This window comes from Parasteatoda tepidariorum, chromosome 7 (assembly GCF_043381705.1).
Source record: "Parasteatoda tepidariorum isolate YZ-2023 chromosome 7, CAS_Ptep_4.0, whole genome shotgun sequence".
Classification (NCBI taxonomy): domain Eukaryota; kingdom Metazoa; phylum Arthropoda; class Arachnida; order Araneae; family Theridiidae; genus Parasteatoda; species Parasteatoda tepidariorum.
Window position 1 is genome coordinate 6,297,624 of NC_092210.1, and position 24,311 is coordinate 6,321,934.

At 29.0% G+C, this 24,311-nt stretch overlaps 2 protein-coding genes across 2 annotated transcripts in view; one reads left to right on the plus strand and one right to left on the minus strand.

The window, feature by feature from the left end:
- The window catches only part of LOC107455170 (ER membrane protein complex subunit 3), a 127,719-nt gene that overhangs the window by 28,400 nt on the left and 75,008 nt on the right, over positions 1–24,311 (plus strand). The window lies entirely within an intron of this gene.
- Positions 52–4,709, minus strand: LOC107455171 (uncharacterized). The gene is made up of 4 exons (XM_016072646.3): positions 4,618–4,709; positions 2,977–3,063; positions 1,986–2,324; positions 52–343 (listed from the first exon to the last, which is right to left on the minus strand). Exons 1-4 carry the CDS (start codon positions 4,618–4,620, stop codon positions 80–82), a joined length of 693 nt encoding a protein of 230 aa, XP_015928132.2. The 5' UTR covers positions 4,621–4,709; the 3' UTR covers positions 52–79.

The following is a 24,311-nucleotide window of genomic DNA, read 5'->3' on the forward strand; positions in this document are numbered from 1 at the left end:
TAGAAATGGAAGATAAAACTGACTAATTATAATAAGACACAGAAATTGGAAGTTGTTTTAAATTTGTATTCAGATGCAGCTATTTCATTACAAACGCGTGTTTTTTGTGAATGTCGCATATTTTTGAAGCGGCGATTGAAACAGCCGGACATTGTTGAGTGTCTTCGAGAGATGGCAGTTTTTTTCCAGACATGGAGCGGCGATACTCCGTCTGATATAAAAGGAAATTTATGTATTCAGATGAGGAGCACTTTGGGCAGCATTCTCGAACGTTATGTTTACTGGAAGTGTTCTCTACATCAGAATGTTTTTGTTCAAATGAGCAGATGCAAATTTTCCGAGCCTGAAAAAAAAAAACTCAAAATGATATAAAAGTTGGTGTGTCACTCTTGTAACTTCAGAACTGTTTGTGCTAGGGTGGACAGAGGGTGTAAGGGGGTATTTTACCACTCATCTCAAAAATCGCCCAAAAATTTCATTTGAGAGGAACGTTTGAAAAATGATTTTTTCATATTAGTTTAGCATTTTATTGTCAAATTCTTTAGTTTATTATCATGGATCACAGTCAAGAAAATGTCGATTTTCACTGGTGAATGTCAACAATCACAGTCGCTTTGGTGAATGTCCCAAATACTTGTTATATTCGATTTCATATTAATTTAGTCGTTGATGTTATTATATGCATTCCATATTTTAATATCTACTGAGGATAGATTAGGAAAAACATCAGTGTTCGAAATACTGGTTAAATCCCTATTGGGCAGTGGCACTTGACCTTTAAAAACACTGATGTAGGGCATACCGGGCAAATGTATACCGGGATGTGGAACTGAACCTTAAAAAAAACATTGATGTAGGGCATACCAAGCAGTGGCACCTATAGTGCGACATACTGAAAGTCTGGGGCTGTCTGCTGCTATGGTAACAAGCGAGAGCACGTTTCTGACGGGGTTGAAATGGAGGAAAGAAAGTGTCGATTGTTTTACTCACGACGACCTACGCTAAGATTAATACAAAACTATTCACCCCACACCCCTATTCGAAGTGACCTTTCTTCGTAACCATAGTACCCGCCACGACGCGAGACGGGTGTCTGGAGTTCTCCTGAAAGCCGCACTATAACTAGTCCTAGTATATATTTCGGACATTTACAAAAGCGACTATGTGATTGTCAATATTCACCGGTGGAAGTAACAACCACCAATTTCGGTCATTCACAGTAACACAAACATATATATTTAAATATATCTATACTTTATAAAATTCAGGAGTTCCCATAATTCCTCAGGAGCTCCCCAGTGGATTGTTGTATATTTTTGGGTCGCCTCTGCACAGCTGTATAAATATCCTGAGACTATGGAGAGCTGTTGCCATGGCTGTATGACAAAGGTGTGACGTGGACTATGAAAATTTTTTTTCTTTGGCATACTTCAAAAAGCGTCTGGGAAAATTATTCTATGAGCCAAACCTCGTAGTGATGTCCTATGAACAAAAAATGGCAAAAATGTTAAATCTATGGCAGAGTCGTGATGGCTCAGGTGATATAGAGCGTTCACCTTCCAATGAGAAGAACGGGTTCGAATCCCAATGATGGCCGGTCGATACGAATTCTGCATCCGGCTTGCACCGACCACAATGCTGACGTCAAATATCCTCAATAGAAGACGGATCATGTTTTAGAATCCCCTTGCCGTCAGGCTAACCGTGGGAGGATTTCGTGGTTTTCCTCTCCGTGTGACGTATTGTGTGGATTAGTTCGATCAAAAAGTACCCCACGAAGGCAAATGTCTCCCTATACTCAATCCAGGAGTTTCCTTGTCTTCTGGATTGGATTCAAAATTACAACGTGAGTTGAACATTAGTAGTCGTAAGCACAAAATTGGGTGGCTGTTAAATGACGGTTATAAAACTATGACAAGCTTTACTAAGGGTCAAAGCTAAGTTTTACCCGAAATGAAATACTAAAAAAATAAAAGAAAAATTACCTTCATTTTCTCCCTGCAGTAACTTAATCGATAGGTAGTTATGAAATCCGTTGGCATCAGTGTTTGTTTTCGCTCTGACTGCCCTTTAACCACTGATGATGTAGGTTTGGCCAAGCTCAACGGCCATGGGATGAAGGATGATTTTGCGCAGGACACTGGTCGAAAGGAATCAGAACTTGTGAATATGGGTGACCGTCTGTCTTTAGATGGGTCACATTGAAGCAATTGATTCATAGGTGATTGAGGTTTATAATCGAGTTTGTAAAGCGACTCACCATTAGCTTTTGGGACAGTACCATCTTCAGACTCATAAGGTTTAGGTTGGCAATCAACTGGACCCTGGGGAGAAAGAAGAACAAAATGAATTCGCTAAGGAGGTTTGAGAGAACGTAAGTTCGAATGCAGCCGATCGAACATTTCCCGTGTAGTAAATGGTGACTGGTGCATGTTAAATCTGTAGGGTCACAAAGTCTTCCTTGTTCCCATAACAAATTATACCTCTGGGAGTACTGAATTTGAGATTGATCGTTCTCTGGTTCAGATCAAAATTACGATCTGTGGATGTAGGAATAGGTCCTTCCTATAAACGGGTGTGGCAGAAGTCGAATTCTTGACCAGAGATGGCACCACTGGAAAACTAGAACCCCTTGCATAAATGGCTTTCAACTACAACGTTTATTTACTCTATGTGTCAAAGTCGAGTCCAAAACAATTTGAAATAAGAGTGATTAGTTTACTCGTATATACAATTCAACCCCGCTATAATGAATCCAGAATATAGTGAACACTCGGTTGTAGCAAACCTTTTAGTAGTTCCGTCTGTCATGTTATTACATGCGCTTTTAGTAAATAGTTAAGAAAGTAGTGATTTCCTTTTTACAGGCATTTGAATGGATGTTACGAAACCTGTTGTTGTTGTTTCTAAAATCACTTTCCCAAAGTACCCAATAAACAGTAAATTCCAGAATATATGAAAGAGTAGTGTACGTACCTTTGATGGAAGTCCAGCTGCAACAACTCTTGCATGAGACTTTACTGATAAACTTTTGAGAAATTCTTTTTGACACTCTTCAAAATCCTTAAAAATTAAATAAATTAAAACATAGTGAGTTTGAGCAACATTTCTTAGGTTTATATATATGTGTTATAAAGGTAGCCTCCTTAAAAGATTGCAACAATCTTCTATGGGAGGTAGGGGAGATAGGATTAAAAATTTCATAGCAACTCTTGACCCCAAATAACATAATCATATGCCGCTAGTGAAGCTTCCCTATTATAAATGTATCGCATTTCAATCGGTACTTTTATTTATATAATATATATGCTCAATTTTACGTTAATTTACGTTCTCACTAGTCGCCCCAAAACGTAGTTACCTCATTGCATTGACCAACCCGATGTGTAGCAAAACTTCACTTGCGAACAAAGTAATTAGACAAAGTAATTTTGTTTATAAGACGAGGAATATTTTTATGAAATTATCATTGTTAACGTAAATGAAAATTTGTAAGTTATCAAAGAAAAGAAACGAACACCATACTTATTTTATTATAACTCCTAATTTAAAGTCATAAAGTTAATTTATATTCATATAAAGTCGGCACATTTTTTAGATTGAACAGTTTTTTGATTGTAGATTAAGATTAAGAAAGATAATACAGTTGCCTAAATAAATTTTTGTAAAATTTAATAGAAAACTATTTTTTAAATCACGCTTTTAGTTTGGACACAAGTTTATCCAAACTAAAAGAAACTTAGATCTTCTGCCGTAAATGGTTGTGTAAAGAAAACCAAAGAAAACGATACTTATTTTGTATAAAGTCCTAATTAAAAGTTATTTTATATTTGATATGAATTCTACATATTTTTCCGATTGGACATTGAACGGTTTTTCGATTGAACATTATTTCGATTAAACAATATTTCGATTGAACATTATTTCGATTAAACAATATTTTGATTGAACAGTTTTCGACCGAGCATTATTTCAACCGAACATAACTACGAGTAAAGTGATTTAGTCCACCTAATTTGTCTATTTTAGATCTATAAAAGCTTTATTCTAGCATATGTAAACCTTTTTGTTAGTGAGAAAATCAACCCAAATTATTAGAATATTTAAAATTTTTTTTTCTTCTTGTGTTTAAAGATTTAAACTTTGAAGAGAAGGGGAAAAAAAACAAAATCGAAGTAAATAATTTATTATTACAATTATGAATTATATTATAATTCTCAACTCCATAATCAATACTATTATTAATATTATATTATTAACATTATCATTAATTCTTCTACTTATTATTATAAATTATAAGTTGTTATTTTTGTTAAAACATTGAAATTTGTTAGAAATTTTATTTTGGAGTGGAAATTTAATTTGAATTTTCTTGTACAACACCAAAAAACCACGTGTTTAAAAAAAAAAAACCTTTAAATTTCTACAATGATTGATTACGATTTTAGTGTACGAAATTCATTTCAATACAACCATAGTAACGAATTAGAACCCAGTAAATTGATCTCAAATTGATTGTAGTAGGAAGGAAAAAAAATCAAATTTTTGATTTAAAACTACCTAAACATTAATAAATCAAAAACAATTTCTTTTTAAATTTGAAAATAAAAGGAATACCATTTTATAGTCTCTTTATATTTCAGATATACGAATTGATTGTGAATTAAATGGATTTATGGAATTTTTCTTTCATACGAGCAAAATATTTGTTTTTGTGATTCATCAGTGAAGTCTGATTATGATTGTGTCAACCTGATTATGATTGTGCTATCTTTAAAATTAAAACCTGTTATGTAGGCTGTGATTTCCTATTATTTCTGGTAGACCTCAAAAAATAATAATAAGTCATGAAAATTATTATATTTTTTAAATTAAAAAAAAAAATCCTAAAATGATGCACTGTTTATTTCAAGATTTACTCTCCACGCGGTTTGAACAAAGCTCGCATAAAAATTGAATTCGTTTCGAAAGTAAAGTTTTATTTTCTGATCTGATTGGCTGCAATTTGAAAGCGTGAAAGCGAATTTGTTTCTTAGTCGACAAAAAAAAATATATATATATATATATATATGTATATATATTTTACTGCCTGCTTTTAAAGTTTTTAAGAATGTGAGTTAATAAATGAAAAAAATAAAGAAAAATAATAATAATAACGCTAGCAAAAGCCATGTAGGTTAATTTTATTTTATTTCTTAACCGTCGCCAACCCAATTTTGGGTTCACGACTGCTAATGTTCAACTCCGCAGCCTCGTACTTTTGAGCCCAATCCAGAAGACAAGGGAACTCCTGGATCAGGCATTGGGTGAAACTATGCCTTCGTGGAGGACTTTTTGATAGAACTAGTCAGCCTCCCACGGTTAGCCCGGTGGCAAGGGGACTATTACCCAGGATCCGTCTACTACTGGGGATATTTTTACGTCAGACCTGTGGTTGGTACGAGTCGGGTGCGGAATTAAATTTATCATTATTATAAGTGCGGGGGACAGCCTCAAGCAGTACTTATCGCTGAGAGTAATTTATCGTCTCTCCAAATTTCAACCACTTTGCGACTAGGTAGAGTGCCTAAATTTTAAACTTCTTGCTAGAGGCCTTTACTAGGGTGCCATTGCTACATTTCCTGATTGTCATTTTCTTTTTCTCATCAAATATCATCAATCGAAATTTCGGCCACTTTCCATACTAGTTAGAAATCTCAAATGTCAACTAAAGCTAAAGCTTTTGTGTCTATGAAAATCAGCATTGTTTCTTATATGGTACAAGCAAAATACGTTACTAATCGGAATTTTAGTTTTTTTTTTCGTTTGTAATTTTGCATAAATAAACTAAAAGACTAAAAATTAAAAGAAAAACAATATATTAATTAGTAGTTTTTCAAGTAGATTAAACATGAAAAAAATAATGTAATATTTTGTTCAATTTGAAACTGAAAACGTCATAGAATTAGAAATGTATTCAGACATTAAATCATTATTATGAGTGTTTCAAAATAATTCATATAAGCAGTGCAGATCAAAAAGTTACAACTTACAGCCGCTTATAAAAAGATCCACAAGTTTAATCGATTACAAAGGTGTGAATTAAACGTAACAGCTGAAAGTTTCATTACCTTGTTACACATTTTCCTTGTGGTTATCTTAAAACTTTTTGTGCATTTCGTGATTTGCTCGAAAAGTGTGATTTAGTGATGACTTTATCTGATATCTTGCTTTTTAAGGATTTGTTATCGAAAAAATTCAAGTTATACCGGCTAAAGTTACATGGGTAAGTTTTGAAATCTCAAAATATATATTTAATTGATGCGTGTTAAGTGATCAAAGTCTATATTGCCGTTAATCGTTCTGTATTGTAGTTATTTATTATATGCTTTTGTTGCTTCTTAAGGTAAACAAAGTGTTACTTTTTTACTATTTTCAATTTTATTTTTACAAAAATTATGTCTTTAATTGTCGAATTAGGTTAAGTATATATATGTAAATAAATTTTACATTACCAAGTTTTTAAAAGCATACAGAATCCGAATTCTATCTGTATTTTGATTGTCGACACACTGAGACTTATAAACAAAGGTTTTAACAAAATAGAACTAGAAATTGTAATAATTTCTAGAACCTTAATTTTGATGTGGATTTAAATTTAAATATGGTCTGCTTCGTATACTGGAGTATTTATGATCTGCTTCGGAATACTGGAGTATTTATGGTCTGCTTCGTATACTGGAGTATTTACTGCTTCGTAAACTGGAGTATTTATTGCTTCGTATACTGGAGTATTTATGGTCTGCTTCGTATACTGGAGTATTTTGCCTTGACATCAAATCAAGTTACAATATACTCTCGATATCTCAAAGTTCAAGAGATGCTGAAAAAGTTTCGAGATAACAAGTTCAGAACTAAATAAGTTCTAAAAAGTGAAGAAATATATTTTAAAATGAAACATAAGAATAACTACCATTAAATATGTATGTTACGATAGTTGATTATAAGTCTAAATACAAAAAAAAATAATTCTATTTTAAAAAGTAAGACAAAATTTATTATGCATTAAATCGAAAAGAATTGGTGTACATTAAACTTCGAAATTTTTCCGAAAAAATTCATTTTCTATTTCAAAAAAACTTTGACATAACAAGGTTTTGAGGAGAAACTCTTCGACATAGGAATTCAAATTAACATTAGGTGCATTTATAATGTTAAGGGGGAAAATATTTTTTTGACATAAGAGATATTAAGAGTATACTGTTCTATATTATATTCACTTTTTAGAGTGAAGATAATACTCCAGTGCTGCATTACATGGTCTCTTAAAAATTTGCAAAAACTGAGAACACGACAGTGATTTTGATAATTTTTATCTAGGGAAAAAATGTCTCTAAATTGGGGATTTTTAAGAAAGTTTAATAACTTTTAAAATATTCAAGTTATTTGTCTGTTCTTAAGCCCAGATAATTCTTGAAGGCAAGATTATATATATAGTTTAAAATCATCGCATTGCTTCAAGTGTAAGGCTCCAAATTATGACTTTTTTTTAATTTTCCTTAGTTGCAGAGCGTTAGATAATTAAAAACGCATGATTTTGAAATGAATTTATTAGAAAAGAACATGGGTATTCTGAAAAGACTATGTATTTAGGATCAATATCAAAAATGAAAACAACTGAATATTTAGGCGAGAAAAAAACAAAACAAATACGCTTTATCGACATCTGACGATTTATAGCACAGGAAATTTGACCGTGAGAGAACCAAGTCGAGTTTATTGACTATAATTATGTTCTTCTACTGTATTCTACTGTATTTTGTAAAATTTTAATAATGTTTTTGCCCCTACTTGAATATTAATTTTTGAACTCCAATGCGCTTACCATTTTGTTCCGATTTTTTAGATAAAAAATCCCATTTTAGTAATGAATCTAATTTAGATAACCCATTTTCTTTACATTACGGAACACCCTGTAAATTGAGATGCGATGGTAAGTTTCAACTTTGGATGTTTTTGCATTCTTCAAAATAAGAAATAAAAATTTCGGAAATTTTTGAAAATGGTTTAATACGATTTCAAGAAGTGTATATAAATAAAAATCATATAAAATTATTTTGTTAAAAACGTAAATCTGTTTTATATTTTTGACTTTCTTTCTTTAAATAGATGCAAAGTAGCCAGCTAGTTTTTTTTAATAACATTTAACAAAATTAAGTTTAAAAAAAAAAAAAAAATATTTTTCTCTTTTTATTGTTTTCTTCTTTCTATGTCTTCTCCATATTTTTTAAATTATATATAAATAAATATATTCAACCCGTATTCAATTAATTTGATAAATCTGATGTATAATTTGCGGGTATTGATTTCACACAAAAACTCATCTTTAAAATATTTGTTAAAAACAACTAGCATAAATATTAATTAGTCTAAGTAGTAGGACATACATGATTTAAAAGTGCTAAATTTTAATAAATTGAAAACAAAATATTTAGAAAAATATTTGATCTTCAAAGCGAATTGAGAATTTAGGTCAAAAAGTAATTTCTGAAACTTTCATTTATTACTCATTAAATTTATTTTTAAAATCTAAATCGAACTAATTTTTAAACTCTAAAATTACGAGAAAAAAATATTTTCTTTGAGTTTTCTCAGCACATGTTTAAATAACGTGGCGCCATCTCTTTCAAATTTAATAAATTAATTTTATTGAGAAAAACTAATAATGATTTTATAAGTTTGACTTGAAGAATTTAGGTCAAAAAGTAATTTCTGAAACTTTCATTTATTACACATTAAATTTATTTTTAAAATCTAAATCGAACTAATTTTTAAACTCTAAAATTACGAGAAAAAAATATTTTCTTTGAGTTTTCTCAGCACATGTTTAAATAACGTGGCACCATCTCTTTCAAATTTAATAAGTTAATTTTATTGAGAAAAACTAATAATGATTTTATAAGTTTGAATTTAAAAACATTTTTTTATTCGTCTTTCAAACTCTTGACAATGAGTGAATAAAATTAATATAATTTAAGCGACTAAATGATTATTTATCTGAATTTTAATGATAAGTTAAATATTTATTAAATTAGTATTATTTAATTGAATTAATTACCAAAAATGAACAACCTTTTATTTCAAACAAAATTTATTTCGAAAACCGTATATGGGTCATTCTCACGAAAATTGTCATTTTTCAGTTCATAAAATCCCAAAAAAGTAAAGTGAATAAAAAGCTCTNTTTGCGCGCACGACTTTGCAAGAAATTTTTTAACGTATTGCCATCCAACAACAAAAATATTTAAATACACTTTCTTGAAGTAATTTTTCTCAAATTTTAAGAAAATCAACATTAAAATGTAAAATTTTTTGTTTTTAACAAAAAAAAATTCATTTTTTGAAAAAAACAATATTTTTTTGCAATTTGGACTTTTTTGATTTTTTTTATATTTCAACAGTGTAAAGTATAATCAATAATGATATCAATTCCAAATTTTTGGAAAGGTAAGACACTTTGTTCGAAAGATATAAACAAAACAGTGACTTTGTGTTTCAAAGTCAGTCGCTATGCCAGCGCCATCAATACAGTTTCTCCCGGTATATACAAGAAATTCGTACTTTTTTTAAAAATATCTTGTTGTTAGCAATGATGAAATGTATCTTCAAAAAAATTAACCCATGAAAGTATAGGTAATAACAAAACAAAATGTAATAACAGAAAATCTTTTTTTGTTTGTTTTTCTGTTAGAGGATTGCACCTCCTTTTATAATATTCTGCCGGCGCCCTTGTATCAGGACATTACCCTTTGGTACTTATCAGTTATAGGAAACGTGTGTTGACTCCTACACGAACATAGGACCCGAAAACCGCGAAAGATAAAATTTAATATCGCGATGTAATGTCAAAAAATATCGATATTTAACAACCTTTCCCGATATTTTTCCAGCTTAACATTATTTTTTATATTGGTCCATGTTTTTGTAACCCCAAAAAAGTTTTTCTTCGCAAAATAATATCGTATTCAACAATCGCTTATAATCTTCTCTAAATTATCTGTTCGATATGTTGATATCGATAATGAGCGTGATATTATCGTAATTTTTGCGCATTATTAATTGTAATCAGCGGGTAAATTTTGGGACGTAAATGAATTACAACAACAACAAAAAACAAGGAAACTACAGGACCAAGTATTGGGAGAAATTTACCCTCGTGGAGGACTTTTTGATGGAACATATCCGCATTTGCGTTACATGGAGAGTAAAACCACGAAAACCTCCCAATCTCTTGTGTAAAAATTTTCGATGAGTTTTTTCGTTTTCTCTCACTTAAATTTTAATTTGAAACTCCTAATTTGTACTTCAATTTTGAAAAGGCTTCTATATTAAAGGAATACAAGCATTCTGCATATAAAATTTTTACCTTTTTTTAAAGAATTTTTTTTAAGCTTCAGGTTGTTTGAAGCATGATTTCATAATCAGTATTTGGCATAGAGCGGCGAGCATATTTTGTGCCTCGAATTCAATACGTGTCGTCAACCCTGCTATAAAAAAAGGGATTTGGCATCTATGTTAAGAAAGATTAAAATATTCTTGGATATAAGGCTCACGGCCAGTATGGTAACAATTGTTGCCAAATGTTCGACAAATGTCTTTAAATTCATGGGCGACAAAATTCTCGCCTTGAAATATGTTTGGAAAAATAGAAATGAAAAATAAGTTTTTTGCATCGAATTCCATTCCAAATATGTAGGACTAATTTTATTGTTCTACATGTAGGTTGGGCTTTAGTTTTAAAATTCTTCAAATGGAAATAAATGAAATTGTCTGGTACGAAAATTTCTAAATGTATAAATTTCAAATTTACATGTTGTGCTGTCCTTTGCATTCATGTACTGACAGAATTGTTCATCAATAAAATAATATTTTTTTTTGCGCTTTTAGAACTGACATATTTTTAGATAATTAATTTTTATATAATGTTAGTCCATACTTTCTCCGTTTTTCTCATTATTCATTTGGTCTCAGCATTTGAATCTGTATATTGAATCTATTTATTAATATTATTTAAACATTTTTTTCACTTAATTTTAATAATCTTCAATCGTGGGGTAATGAATCTAATTAGTTTTTATAATCTTCAATCGCGGGGTAAGGAACCCAATTAGTTATAATAATTTTCAATCGCGAGGTAATGAACCTAATTAGTTTTAATAATCTTCAATCGCGGGGTAAGGAACCTAATTAGTTTAAATAATCTTCAATCGTTGGGTAATGAGTCTAATTAGTTTTAAGTTTAATAGATGGCTATTAATAATTTTTAATGTGAGCTATAACATGAATTATGCAATTTTTTTCTCAAGTTCATCTACCATATTAAGTTTTTGATCCACTAAATGAATACCTAAGTCAGTACCGTCTTTACGCATGATTTTGACAAAGTACGTTTATGTGTCTGATTTCTTAATTTAAAATATCGTCTGTATTTTTCAAATAGCGTATTTAAATTCTACCCCTCCTATTGTTTAGTGGATCTTTATGTCTGATGATCAGTTTATTAAATCAAAAGTTATTTAGGTGTTAAAGTTTTTTTTCTCTTGTTTGCACAATTTATCACTTTTACACAACACATCTAGCCAAAATTGTAGTTTCACATGTGATAAAAAGTTTAACTTAAAATAGAAATTTGGATCTTTCTTTATACAGTAAACTACTACGACATCCGATACAACAATAACTCCCTCTATTACGATAATGTTTCGTGGTCCCGACGAATTTGCATATGAATTAATGTTATCCTTCTCTCAATATTTCGATATATAAACCCCAGTAAAACGATTTTTTTTCTTCAAATTTCAACTTTATTTCAAATAATGTAAAAAGTCTTATTTGATCATCTTTTGCCATTCCCCCCGTCTTTTCTGACAAGAGAAGACTCACTGCTGATTAAGTACTTGCTGATTATGTATTTTATGTACTTTTTTTTCCAAGTCTTCGATTCAGAAACGAAAATAATTTTCGTGCTTTGGACTCAATGCATACTTTGTTGGTTGACGTAACAGTCCAAAAAGTGAATAAATTAACAAAAACATCGTATTTTTTTCCAATAAAAACGGTTTTCAGGTATGTTTACGATCTTATTTTTTGAATTTATTTCAATTGTTTTTAATATTTAACCATAATTAGAACTGTGCAAATTAAGTTATCATGTAATATATAAATACATTTATAGTTAATACATATATAACATTAAAATTAAAGCAAGTAATTATTAAATTTTTTTTTACTGTCAATTCCTACTTAGGTCAACAAAGAAAAATGTTATTTTAGTTACTTTTTATTAAAGAATTAAAATGAATTAATCAAATTTAATGAATGAATTAATATTTGAAAAAACTGTATTAATATCAAGTGTCACCCACTACAAGTTTAGAAAAATGTATTTGAACTTAAGTGGATGAATACAAAAATATTTTAATAACGATTGAAAATTTAAACAAGTTACATAAATATATATAGGGAGAGTGTGAACATATATAGTAGAAATTGGAAATATAGAGTAGGAATTGGAAAAAAAAAGCAGCATGGTATCTGGCAACTATAAAAAGTATAAACGTGGTGACGTGGATCACACGTGCTACCACGTCATGTTCTTTATTGAATTTATCTGACACAGAGAATATAAAATAACTAAATATTTAAATGTGCTCAATAAACTAAATTTTTTTTGTTCAAATAGAGCTATAAGTTAGAAATTATTACTGATGTTATCTTTTAAATGTGTGAAAAAACTAAATCGCTTATAGCAAAATTTAAACAATGACTAATGCTTAACCTATCAGAAAATTCCATTTCGTTTTTTTCTCATCCCTATTTAATTATTGAATTAATATTTGAAAAAAACTGTAGTAACTTTACACTACAAGTTTAAAAAAATGTATTTGGATTTGAGTGGATGAATAAAAAGTATTTTTAAACGATTGAAAATTTGTACAAGATATAGGGAGAATGTGGAATTGACCCCAAAGTATGTAGGCCCTCTGTATAACAATATAGCCCACTACAACAATATATAATTTTGTTGTCTGAACTAAAATTATTAGAAATTTGGGAAAATCATTTGTTGTGTGTCTGCATGCGTATTAAAAAAAGTAAAGAGATATTTTTCAACATATAACACGAAATATTTATTCATAACAATTATTACAGTATATGTTTTCGACTAGAATAGAGATTTCTTGTTTTGTTTGAAACAACAAAACAAACATTTAAACATGGTTAAATGTATTAAGTTTTCACTGGTACAGCAATTGGAGATTTATCATCTTTTTTTTTTTTGCAGCACATTTCATTTATTTTCTTATACATAAAAATTTAATGACAAAATTATTTTTTTTTTCAATCACATACTTTCATCTACTTTATTTTATTATAAAGTCATTTAAGTAGATTTGTACAACAAAAAGACTCGTTAAAATTGTTAATTTAATAAAAATAAATTATCTTTACTTTATCAAAGCAATTTCAATAGTTTTATCTCACGAAAAAGACTTGCTGAAAATGTTAATTTGATGACAATAAAACCACGTAATTTTATCGCTTACTCACTTTAGTACCCATAATCCAAGAGAAAACTTTTTAAAATGGTTAATTTGAAGTAAATAAATCGCTATATTTTATCATAAAGTTAAATTACTCTGTATGACAAAAAAAATATTTAAATGATTAATTTGATGTGAAATTTCTGTTCCATCTTTTAATATCGAAATGATAGAATACTAAAAATTTTTTTTAACGACGTTTAGAATGTAAGTTTCATGCTGAAATCTCAAATATCTGTTAAAAATAAATTGTAACAGAGTTTCTATACGTTTTGTAAATAGAATAAGAGTCATACTTTTTGTAAATAGAATAGGAGTCATACTTTTTGTAAATAGAGTAGGAGTCATACTTTTTGTAAATAGAATAGGAGTCATACATTTTGTAAATAGAATAGGAGTCTCAAGATCTCCACTCATAATCCTTTTTGTTGCTATGGCTTAAGCCAATCTTGCTTTTCCCATACGGCAGTACGTTTCAATAAAAAGTTGGAATATACTGGCTTGGGTAAAAAGCAAGATTTGTGGAAACCATGGTAAAGGAGAGGGGAAAAGTATGCAGAAATGGGAAATCATGTAGCCTTGAGAAACCTTTTAATTTACAGTAGCGTGAGCCAATATATTAAGCTTTCTTAAATGGGTTTTCTTTATGTATAATCAAATAATTTTTTTACAAATTGTTTTAGTTCTTTCGTAAATTAAATTTTTTTTATGACAAAGATTTTACTAAAAACCCAATGACGCTATATTTTTATTAAACTGAAATAAACCATAAAAAATTCACGAAGCTGGTCAAATGTTTTTAAAAATTCGCGTAAAAGCTCAGCAAATAAATAGATCTTTCGGCAGGTGCTCTCCCCCTTTTATTTTGCAAAAAACAGACACTTAAGAAAAGGGATTAAGAAGCATTGCTTTAAATCATTCGATTTGTTTAAAATATTTTGTTTTAAAAATTTTGGGGCTGCAGATTTATGGAACAATTGCAGCTTTTTAATTTATATTTATCTTTTAGCATGAACTATTAGTGGAATAAACATGTTGAAATACTTTTTTTTTTTTACAAAAAGATTGCAATGAAATTTTGATGAAATGTTTCTTACCCACTCATCATCACTAATGAGGGAAAACTCATTAATGAAAAAAAGTATATTTTGTTTCGCAAAACGAATGAAAAGCAGGTAATTATATTTAATACAGTTTACTAATAACTCCAAGTAATGTACCAGCAATACTAACAGCAACACTTATAAAAATCTTTATAAAGACATTGAGCATTGAAATTTTCAGATGAAAACTTAGTTTTATTTCTTAGTTTTTATGCAATTTATACGAGAATTAATAGGAATCGTTAAGAAGAGACAATTTGTTATCAGGGATTGATGTAGGCGAAATGATTTCAAATAAAAAAGTTTTTTTTTTAAATAGTCGTTTAATAACTGGGTAAAACTGTTTTTTTTTTATTGTATAACTAGGTTATATTCATGAATAACTGCCTGCAAATTGACAGTAATATAAAATAGTTTTCTTTTGATTGTTCGTAAATTGAATGCAGTTAAAAAAGTTGTCTTCTAATAGTTGTTTACTAAGTAACTGGAATGAAATTTGTTTTTTGGAATGGAAAACTGATGTTTGTAAAGTAGCTGCAATTATTTATTTATTATTACTTAACTAAGTGATAGTTGTTTTTAAAATATTTGCTTAATAACTGGATGCAACTGTTTATTAGTGTATGGATAGGTTATATTTATGAATATACCTGCAAATAGACAGCAATTTAAAATAGTTTTCTTTTGATTTGTAAATTGGATGCAGTTAAAAAAAATTGTTTTTCAATAGTTGTTCACTAAGTAACTGGAATGAAATTTGTTTTGATGAATTGGAAACTGATGCTTGTAAACTATCTGCAATTATTTATTAATACGTAACTCAGTGATATTAGTGAATAGCTGTTTACAAAGTGGCTGCAATTGAAAACATTTTTTATTTGAATAGTTGTTTGTAAATTGACTGCAATTTAAAAAAAGTGATTATTTTTTTTGCAAAGTGAATGGAACTAAAATTATTTTTAAGAGTAGGAAAACATATATACTTTTACACTCTGTTTATTTTTATATTACTTATTTATAAATTTGCTTTATACGACTTATTTATGATCATTATTATTTTGAGTAATATATAACGAAAGCTTTTTTAGAGTGTTATGCGAGCAAAGCAGGTATTAAAAGTATAAAAGCAGAATGAGCGTCTATGCAGGTAAAAAAAGTTAAAATATTCGCAAATATGCTTTCCAAAAATAATCCAAAAAAATAATAAAAAGAAAAAAGTGTTTCATTATTATTTAAATTACTCAAGGCGAAACTAATTTATTTTTTCAACTTTGACACCTCAATAACAATTAATACAAATAAAATTGAGTAAGTACTGCGGTTAAATTGCATATATTGCAACATAATTATAGTAAGAATTTTTTCTTTACACATTCAGCTTGTTAATGGCCATATTTCTCAACAATTTTAGAACACAAATTTATGATCATAGGTCGGAATTCGGTCAAGCCACATTTGAATTGGGTTCTTGCAATTCAAGAAGAAGACTATCACTGATACACAGACACATAGCGTAGGACCTCAGCACCAGCTGATCGTTTCTAAACAAGATGGCGTGTTAAAGTCGATCTAAGTTTCTCCACATAAGTTGAAATGCTAATTAAAGTGAAACTAATTAAATATAATGCTGTATCGCACATCTCGTCTAAGTCTTTCTCTTAATTTAGATTTATTATTTTTTTTTATGTATTTCATAGTAACCGTGATATATTTTTGTTTTGTTTACCTGACAACTTCGATGCACAATTAGTTTATGTTCTACACGGCTTTGTCACTGTTTTTGAGTTAAGTAAGAAATATTTAATGAAAGAATTGAAATCTTCGTAAATGAATATAGAATGTGTCACTTACGAGCATTGAATTGAAATTTCACGGGCTCTGCTTACTCGAAGTTTTTACAGTTTCTAACGCAAACAAATGCCACGTTTCCACAACTAATCAGGAAAGAGGTACCCACATTACGTCACTTGCAGGTGTTTTCAGATATTAATTGACATTTGTAGCAATTTTTTGAGATATTAATTGACATTTGCTGCAATATTTTACTCGCGATTAACAAGGTGACTACTTGACTATTTTAGCATCTAATTGAGAAAAATAATTCGACTAAGTAAATTTGAAGCGTTGTTTGAATATTTTACTCGCGATTAACCGTGTAAATTTTATTGTAATATTTTACTCGATAATATTTGACAGTTGTTTAAATAATTTGACTTAATAAATTGCTTAAAGAACTGAGTAAAATTGCTTGAATTTTCGAGATTCTTGGGAGACATAAGATCTTGTCGTTTACACAATTGTTCCCAAACTTAAAGTGTTACATAATATAAAGTCATTTATTTTGTTACGCGTTTAAGTATGGACTCCTGCTTTCTTACAGGGATATTAAATTTTAGCAAATAATGGCATTATTCCAACGTTTGAAGAATTTTCTTTAGAGTACATTTATTAAATGGCAGGTTTCGATAAATTGCTATAATTTTTGTTTGGATCGAATTATCTTTAACTCTACTTTAAATGTAATGCATTCAACTATAAATTTTCCTTTTTTTTTGTATATGAATTCTATTATACGAATTAAATATTTTGTTTCAATGTTTTCTTAATGGTATTTTTAAAATGAAGTCTTTTATTTTAAGCTGGCGAAATTTTATTACCAATTATGCTATAATAAACTCAAAACACAAAAATTGTGTCTAATTTAAATAATAATTTCTATGCTGAAATGCAAGGGGGCGTGATAAATTTCATGAAGAAGTTAATTAGGTTTTATTTAAATGTTCAAATGCAAATTTTAGTAAGGTAAAGAGACAAAGATTTATGCACTTACATTTCTTAAAAAATAAAATAATGCCTTTATTCAATATAATGTTTTTTAAATAAACTTTCAAATTCTGTTTCAAATGTAGTTACATTTTTTAAAAATTATGAATGAAATTTGCTAAGAATTAAAGCTGTATTGTGTAGTAAGGTTTTTATCGCTTATAAAGTTGTTTTTAAATTCGTCAGAACCCCCAGGGGAAACATACATACAAAGGAAAGAAAACAAAATAAAAAAACTTGTTAGCCAACTTAATACGAGTTTCGCTTTAATACAAGTGTCACTCTATTTTTTTTTTTTTTTTGCCTAAAAGTTGCCTTAATAAATAAATTGATAAATTTAAATGTTTAAGAAGTACAAGCAGTCGAATTTTAAATTTTTGTGCAGTTTCACACAGTTACTGCGTGCGTATTTATTTCTAAAGTCGGCCGAACTCCTAATTCAAATGTATCCTCACAAATAGAATTCTAAATATTAACTGCGCATTTAAAAATTACGTTCTTATATAAATAAGTAGCACGCAAATAAGCACCTCAATATATATGTAGGCTTATTTTTTTGTTATAAACAATAAGAATTTTCAGTGTGATTTTTTTGGATACTTTTCTATGTTAGATCTGTAAATAGGTATAAATACAAAATTGTACATTTTATATATAAAACCTTTATAACTTCTAAATTATTAGTTTTATCTACTTGTGATTGGTTTCATTCGATTTCGTATAAACATATACATTGGAATTAATACATCATTTGTCTAGACAGCATTATTTAAGCCTATTTTTTTATTCCCCCTCTTCTCACCTCCATATAAACGTTAGAAATGGCATATAAAGTGCCCCACTATTTTAAAATTATGTTTATATCATATAAAAATTCTATGCTTTTATCACAACGTGCCCAATTGTTTGGCTAAGCACGCTGATAATAAAGTACAATTAAAATTAGAACTTCTGTGTATATTACCACGGCAAAAAATATGTCGACAGTTTAAACTATTTAATAAAAAAAAATGAAGTTTATAAGCAATTAGCCAAGTTCGAGACAATTACTTTTAAATATATTTATTTCAAAAGCAAGAAAGTGATAGGTTTTAAAAAGGATCTGCTTAAACAACGATAGCTTTATTTACGACTTTTTTGTGGTTACACATAAAAAAAGATAAAGTTTTATTCTTCTTTGCGTTTTTTTTTCCTTTTAATAATATGTCGTGAAAAATGACGACATGTTTAAGAAATATGTCGTAAAATGTATGAGGAAAAAAAAATCGAACGAACATATTAAGTGGCAGTGGCTCTTAAAAATTTCATTTGTTTTTTATGCAGAAAAAAAAGAATAATTGGAACGGCAGTAAAAAAATGAAAGCTGTTCAGAATCTGATTATTGGAACATTTAAAATAATATGTCGGTTTTTTAGGAAAAATAAATGTATAAAAAGGGAAAAACATAAAATCAGTAATATTTTAAACATTTAATTAAAAAGGTCTATTTTAATTAAAATGTAATTTTTTAAATAAACTTTATGTTAAAAATATGTTGGGTTTATTTGTTGTATATTAAATTGAAATTGATGAAAATTTTAAACGTTGAAACAAACAATACTTTAAACGAACATTAAGGTGATTGTTCGGAGAACACAGCCATAACTTGCTGTGTTATGGCTATTGGCTATGTTTATCTAAAAATGTTCTCTAGAACCTCTTTATATGAATCTTTTCTGATTCATCTGATCTTTTGATTAAGATTGCTCAACTGTCGGTCAAATGATTGGACTAACAGTTGCCCGCCTTTTATTTTTCGTATGACTTCTATTTGTTTTTCTATGACACATCCTTTATCTCAAGCATATTATTAAAATGCTCTTTTTCAACGATTCCTTTTGGCAGAATCTACAAGTGTGAAATAGTTTTTTCAATAGCTTTTTTCCCTTGCGTGTGTATAATATTTTTTCCTCAATTTTTTTTGGTCAGAATGGAATCTTCTAGAGTGTGTGTAATCATTTTTTAAATTTTTTTTGTTGTTGCCAGGATGGAATTTTTTTAGTATGTTATCATTTTCGCAATGATTTCTTTTTAGCCAGAATGAAACTTTCCAGCATGTGTGTAATATTTTTTTTTGTCCACAATTAAACGTCTGAGCATGTGTATAATTTTTCTTCAAATTTTTGTGTGGCCAGAATGGAATCTTTTAACGTGTGTGCAATCGTTTTTTATTTACTTTTTGTTGTTGCCGGAATGAAACTTTTCAGTGTGTAATCATTTTTTCAATGATTTCTATTTGGTCGAAATAGAACTTTCCAGCATGTATGTAATTTTTTTTTTTGTGGCCAGAATGGAACCTCCTAGAAATTTTCATTGGAGAGAATGGAGCGTTTAGTGTACATAGCTTTTTTTTTTTATTATATACATCTCGCTCTATCTGATTGATTCGTTAAACGATCGGTAATTTTCGTATGGCTGTTTTTTGTTTTTCCTTCAATCTATTATAATTCTTAATCATGTTTTTGAAACACTTTTTTCATGAAAATCGCTATATTTTAATCAGTTTTTATGAATTCTTCCGTTCAAAGTTTCTTTATATAATTATCTACTTTATTGGATTAACGAAATCTCTTTAAGCTCGCATGCAAATGCAGAAGACAGAGAAACTATTGAGTCAAGTAGAAATCGCTACTTTTTGATTGAAAGTATCCCGTATTTGTGTTACATAGAGTTTAAACAACGGAAACGCCTCACATTTTGCCTGATAGCAATTGAACTCGAACCCACAATTGGGAATGTCGTTGAGGATGTAGTTTTGACAAATAGTTAATGATCAAACGATTTTTATACAACCAAGAGAGCTTCTCGCACTGTGACCTTATTTAATACTTACAGAAGCAAATATTTTTTTTAACTTCCATTGATAATTTGTTTTAAGAATATCATTATTCTCCTACACTTTTCTCTCGTATTATTTGTAATTTTTTTTGAATAAATTGCAAAATAAATTTTGTAAACATTATTCATAAAAGTCTTGCTTTGACTTAACTTAGTAAGACAATAGATTTGCAACGGCGGCCAAAAGATTACATTCTGCGTACGCCAATTTATGATCACAAACTACAACTTCGACTACAAACTTTATTTTCCTTGGAACTAGTCAGTGAAAACGTTTCTTTTGACGAATCTAAAACCATGTTCCTTTTTAAATTATGTTTTGTATCATTTCAGTGATTGTTGTTTCATTAAATTTTCTTTTATTATAAGTTTTTTTTTCCGCCAAAGTAATTTTCTTCAGATTATTTATCTCGCATATTTGTTTTAAATAAAAAAAATTTAGTCTTTAACGGAACTGAATAATAAAAATCACTTAAGATTTGCACGCACATGGGCATTACAACAAATAAATAAAAAAATGTAATAAATTTCTAATATTAATAGAGTAAAAAAGAAAGACTATTTCTTTTTTCAACTTCCTTTAGATGCATTGAAAAGAAAGTGAAAAAATCGGGAAAGATTTGTTTGGAAGACAGCAGTTGAGAGTAAGAAATAAAACATGAGTTTTCAAGAGCATTTTACAAAGTACAGAGAATATATACCGTTAAATGCACATCATATATTTAAAAACTATCGATTGTCCTCGTGCAACAACATATACCACATTTATGTCTGATAATGATAAATAACGACTTTGAGGAAAACAATTTAACTTATTTAATTTAATGAAATAGAATGAGGTTAGGGTCCACTTTTGCGAACTGATACTGTGAAATCTGGGAAACAATTAGAAAACGCAATGAAGACAAACACATACTATTTTTGGACCTCAAACCCATGAGAGTACAAAAAGAAAGCCTTTGCATTTCAGTTTGTTGTATTTGTATAACGTATGAAAGACTAGATGAAGTTATATAAATTGATGGAAAAATAATCGTGTGAATTCGAAGCCATAACGTTTTACAAGAATGTATTTTTCCTAAAAAAAAGAGGAATAATAATGATGAAATACAATCGGGTACTTTAAGAAGACCTCCCATACATGTGATCTACGACGTCAGCGCCAGCTAATCTTTATCGGCAAAATGGCGTATTCAAGTAGAGCTGAGTTTTCTACATAAGTTAGAATGTTAATTAACGACAAGTTAATTAAATAAAGATCCGTATCGCACTTCGAATTAGGAATTACTTGAAATAAAATTTTTCTCTTCTACTTCTTTTGCTTAACTTAGATTTATTATTTGCTTATGTATCTTATTGTTAACCGTGATATATTTTTGTTTTGTGTACCTGGCAACTTCGAAGCATCATTCATTTGTTTATGTTCTGCATGGCATCGAGCCTGTCTTAACACAAAGGTGTTAAGACTTTGTGTAATGATATATANGTTAATTAACGACAAGTTAATTAAATAAAGATCCGTATCGCACTTCGAATTAGGAATTACTTGAAATATAATTTTTCTCTTCTACTTCTTTTGCTTATCATGGATTTATTATTTGCTTATGTATTTTATTGTTAACCGTGATATGTTTTTGTTTTGTGTACCTGGCAACTTCGAAGCATAATTAGTTTGTTTATGTCCCACGTAGTTTCGTGCCTGTCTTTGTGTTAAGTCTCTGTGTAAATATATAGTGAAAGAATTGAAATCTTTGAAAAAAAATTTAGAATGTGTCACTTAAGAGAATTAATAATTGACGGGATTGGCTTACTCTAAATAGAATGGAAAGAACAGTTGTAAACAGATACCACGTTTCAACTACCAATCAGGATCGAGATACCCATTCTTCGTCACTTGTACTTAGTCCTTTATCAATCTCCGGTATCGCAATTCTAGCCAACAAAGATAAATTTCTTTGTATCAATTTTCGCAAAACAAGGTCAAGTTCTACAAACTTAGTCGAATAAATAATGAGCAAAAGTTGACATTTTTCACTCCGTCAAGAATCAATGTTTGCAAGCCAGCTTTGTTTCATCTGAGTTTTCGTTATAGTTGTTTATTGGAGGCTATTGTTTTTCACGTGGAATAATATTTTTTAATGAAAAAGATTTTATAACTATCGTGAGTTCCAGACAGTTATAATTGTTACTTTGAGTTTCATTCATTTCGATAAAAGTAGCAAAAATATGAATTCGAAAATAAAACACACCGTTCTTTAAAGGCAAATTGCATTAATGATTCGATTTATTTATTTATTTAAATTTTTTTTTTTTTGAATTCGTAAAACTGCTTTGTTACAACTTTGTTTGGGCACAAGAAAACATGATCATTTCTGGAAAAATACCACCAAACAAGCAATTTATTTTTAAAAAAAACTAATAGTTTTTTCAAATATTTAAAATACTTGTCAGTTTTTAAGTCTTGCCATTTTTTTCAGCAATAAGTTATTAATACTTTGGAATTAAAGATTTCTTTTAAGTTTAAAGCATCGAGGATTTCTTTACCTTCCATGGGAAAAAAAGAGCAAAAAAAAAAAAAAANAAAAAAAAAAAAAAAAAAAAAAAAAAAAAAAAAAAGGAAAAACATCTTTCAGAATAACTGATAAAGTGATATGATGAGCAAGTTTGACACTGCTAAATTTTTTTTCTTTCAATTTTTTATCAAATATTTTTCTTAAAAATGAAAAAATTTTTTCTTCAAAAAAAAAGGCCCAAACTTTCACATATATATATTTTCGTTTTTTTAAATTATATGAAATTGATTTGAATTCAGAGCGTAAATTCTTTGTGTTTATAAAAACTGTTTATTTCGATTCTTGCATTTAGAATTATTCTACATCAAAGTCGTTATTTATCATTTTGAATGTACACATACTGAAACAAGTATAATTCATATAGGAAAGATGCAAAAAATACACCCATTCGCAAAGAGCTGCTAACATACAACATAGATCATGCATTCGAATTCGTATATAAATACTCAGCATTTAAAAATAGGGATATTATACGATATAAATATTGTACTAATCCTTTACACGAACCAATTTTTTCTCACGACGCCATTTCCTTACCAGTTCTTTCAGAACATATTACTTTGGCAGCAAATCGCTGTTTTGGCGACTAAAAACTTGGTCGAAAAGAAAAACCTTTATTCGGACACACATTTTTCTTACGACGCCATGTCCTCACCAGTTCTATCAGAACATATTACTTTGGCAGCAAATCGCTGTTTTGGCGACTAAAAACTTGGTCGAAAAGAAAAACCATTATTCGGACCACATTTTTCTTACGACGCCATTCCCTCACCAGTTCTTTCAGAGCATATTACTTTGGCGACATTGAAAAATGTTGGTCCATGTAAAAGAAAATTACACAAATACATCCAATTCATATGCATTTAAAAAAAAATTTAATTAGTTTTTGTAGAATGGTACTGGAATAGGAGGGAACAGTTTTTGAAATACTAATGAAAACATACATAACATCCTGCGTTTGAATCATAATGCTACACATGTATTTATCAATATTAGCTTCAAACGAATCATATGTCAACTATAAAGGAAAAACAACTACATTATAAAAGTAGGTTGATTGAATTACAGAGGAATTTCTTGTGTACTTCATGCTCAATTATTCTAGAACAATTTGTCTCCATCTCTTCCTTCGTTCGTCGATCACTTTCTTAATAGAAATCAATCAAAATATATTGAGCCAAGAGTAAATTCGTTCTGTCAAAAAGTCGTGCATCAAGTGTAAACAGTTTCGTGAGAATTTTAATTATTTTAACAAATCTATACGATTAATAAAACATTTATTTCTAAACTGATTTAACTTGAAAATGAATCTAAATTGAGGATTCAAATTTTTACGAATATATATATATATC

What these genes read in the sequence shown, in the direction of transcription:
- LOC107455171 (XM_016072646.3), bottom strand. An exon ending in CAGCTGGACTTCCATCAAAG is followed by an intron (nt 2,325 to 2,976) that starts GTACGTACACTA and finishes CTTTCTCCCCAG; the next exon opens with GGTCCAGTTGATTGCCAACC. An exon ending in ACTGCAGGGAGAAAATGAAG is followed by an intron (nt 344 to 1,985) that starts GTAATTTTTCTT and finishes TTTTTTTTTCAG; the next exon opens with GCTCGGAAAATTTGCATCTG.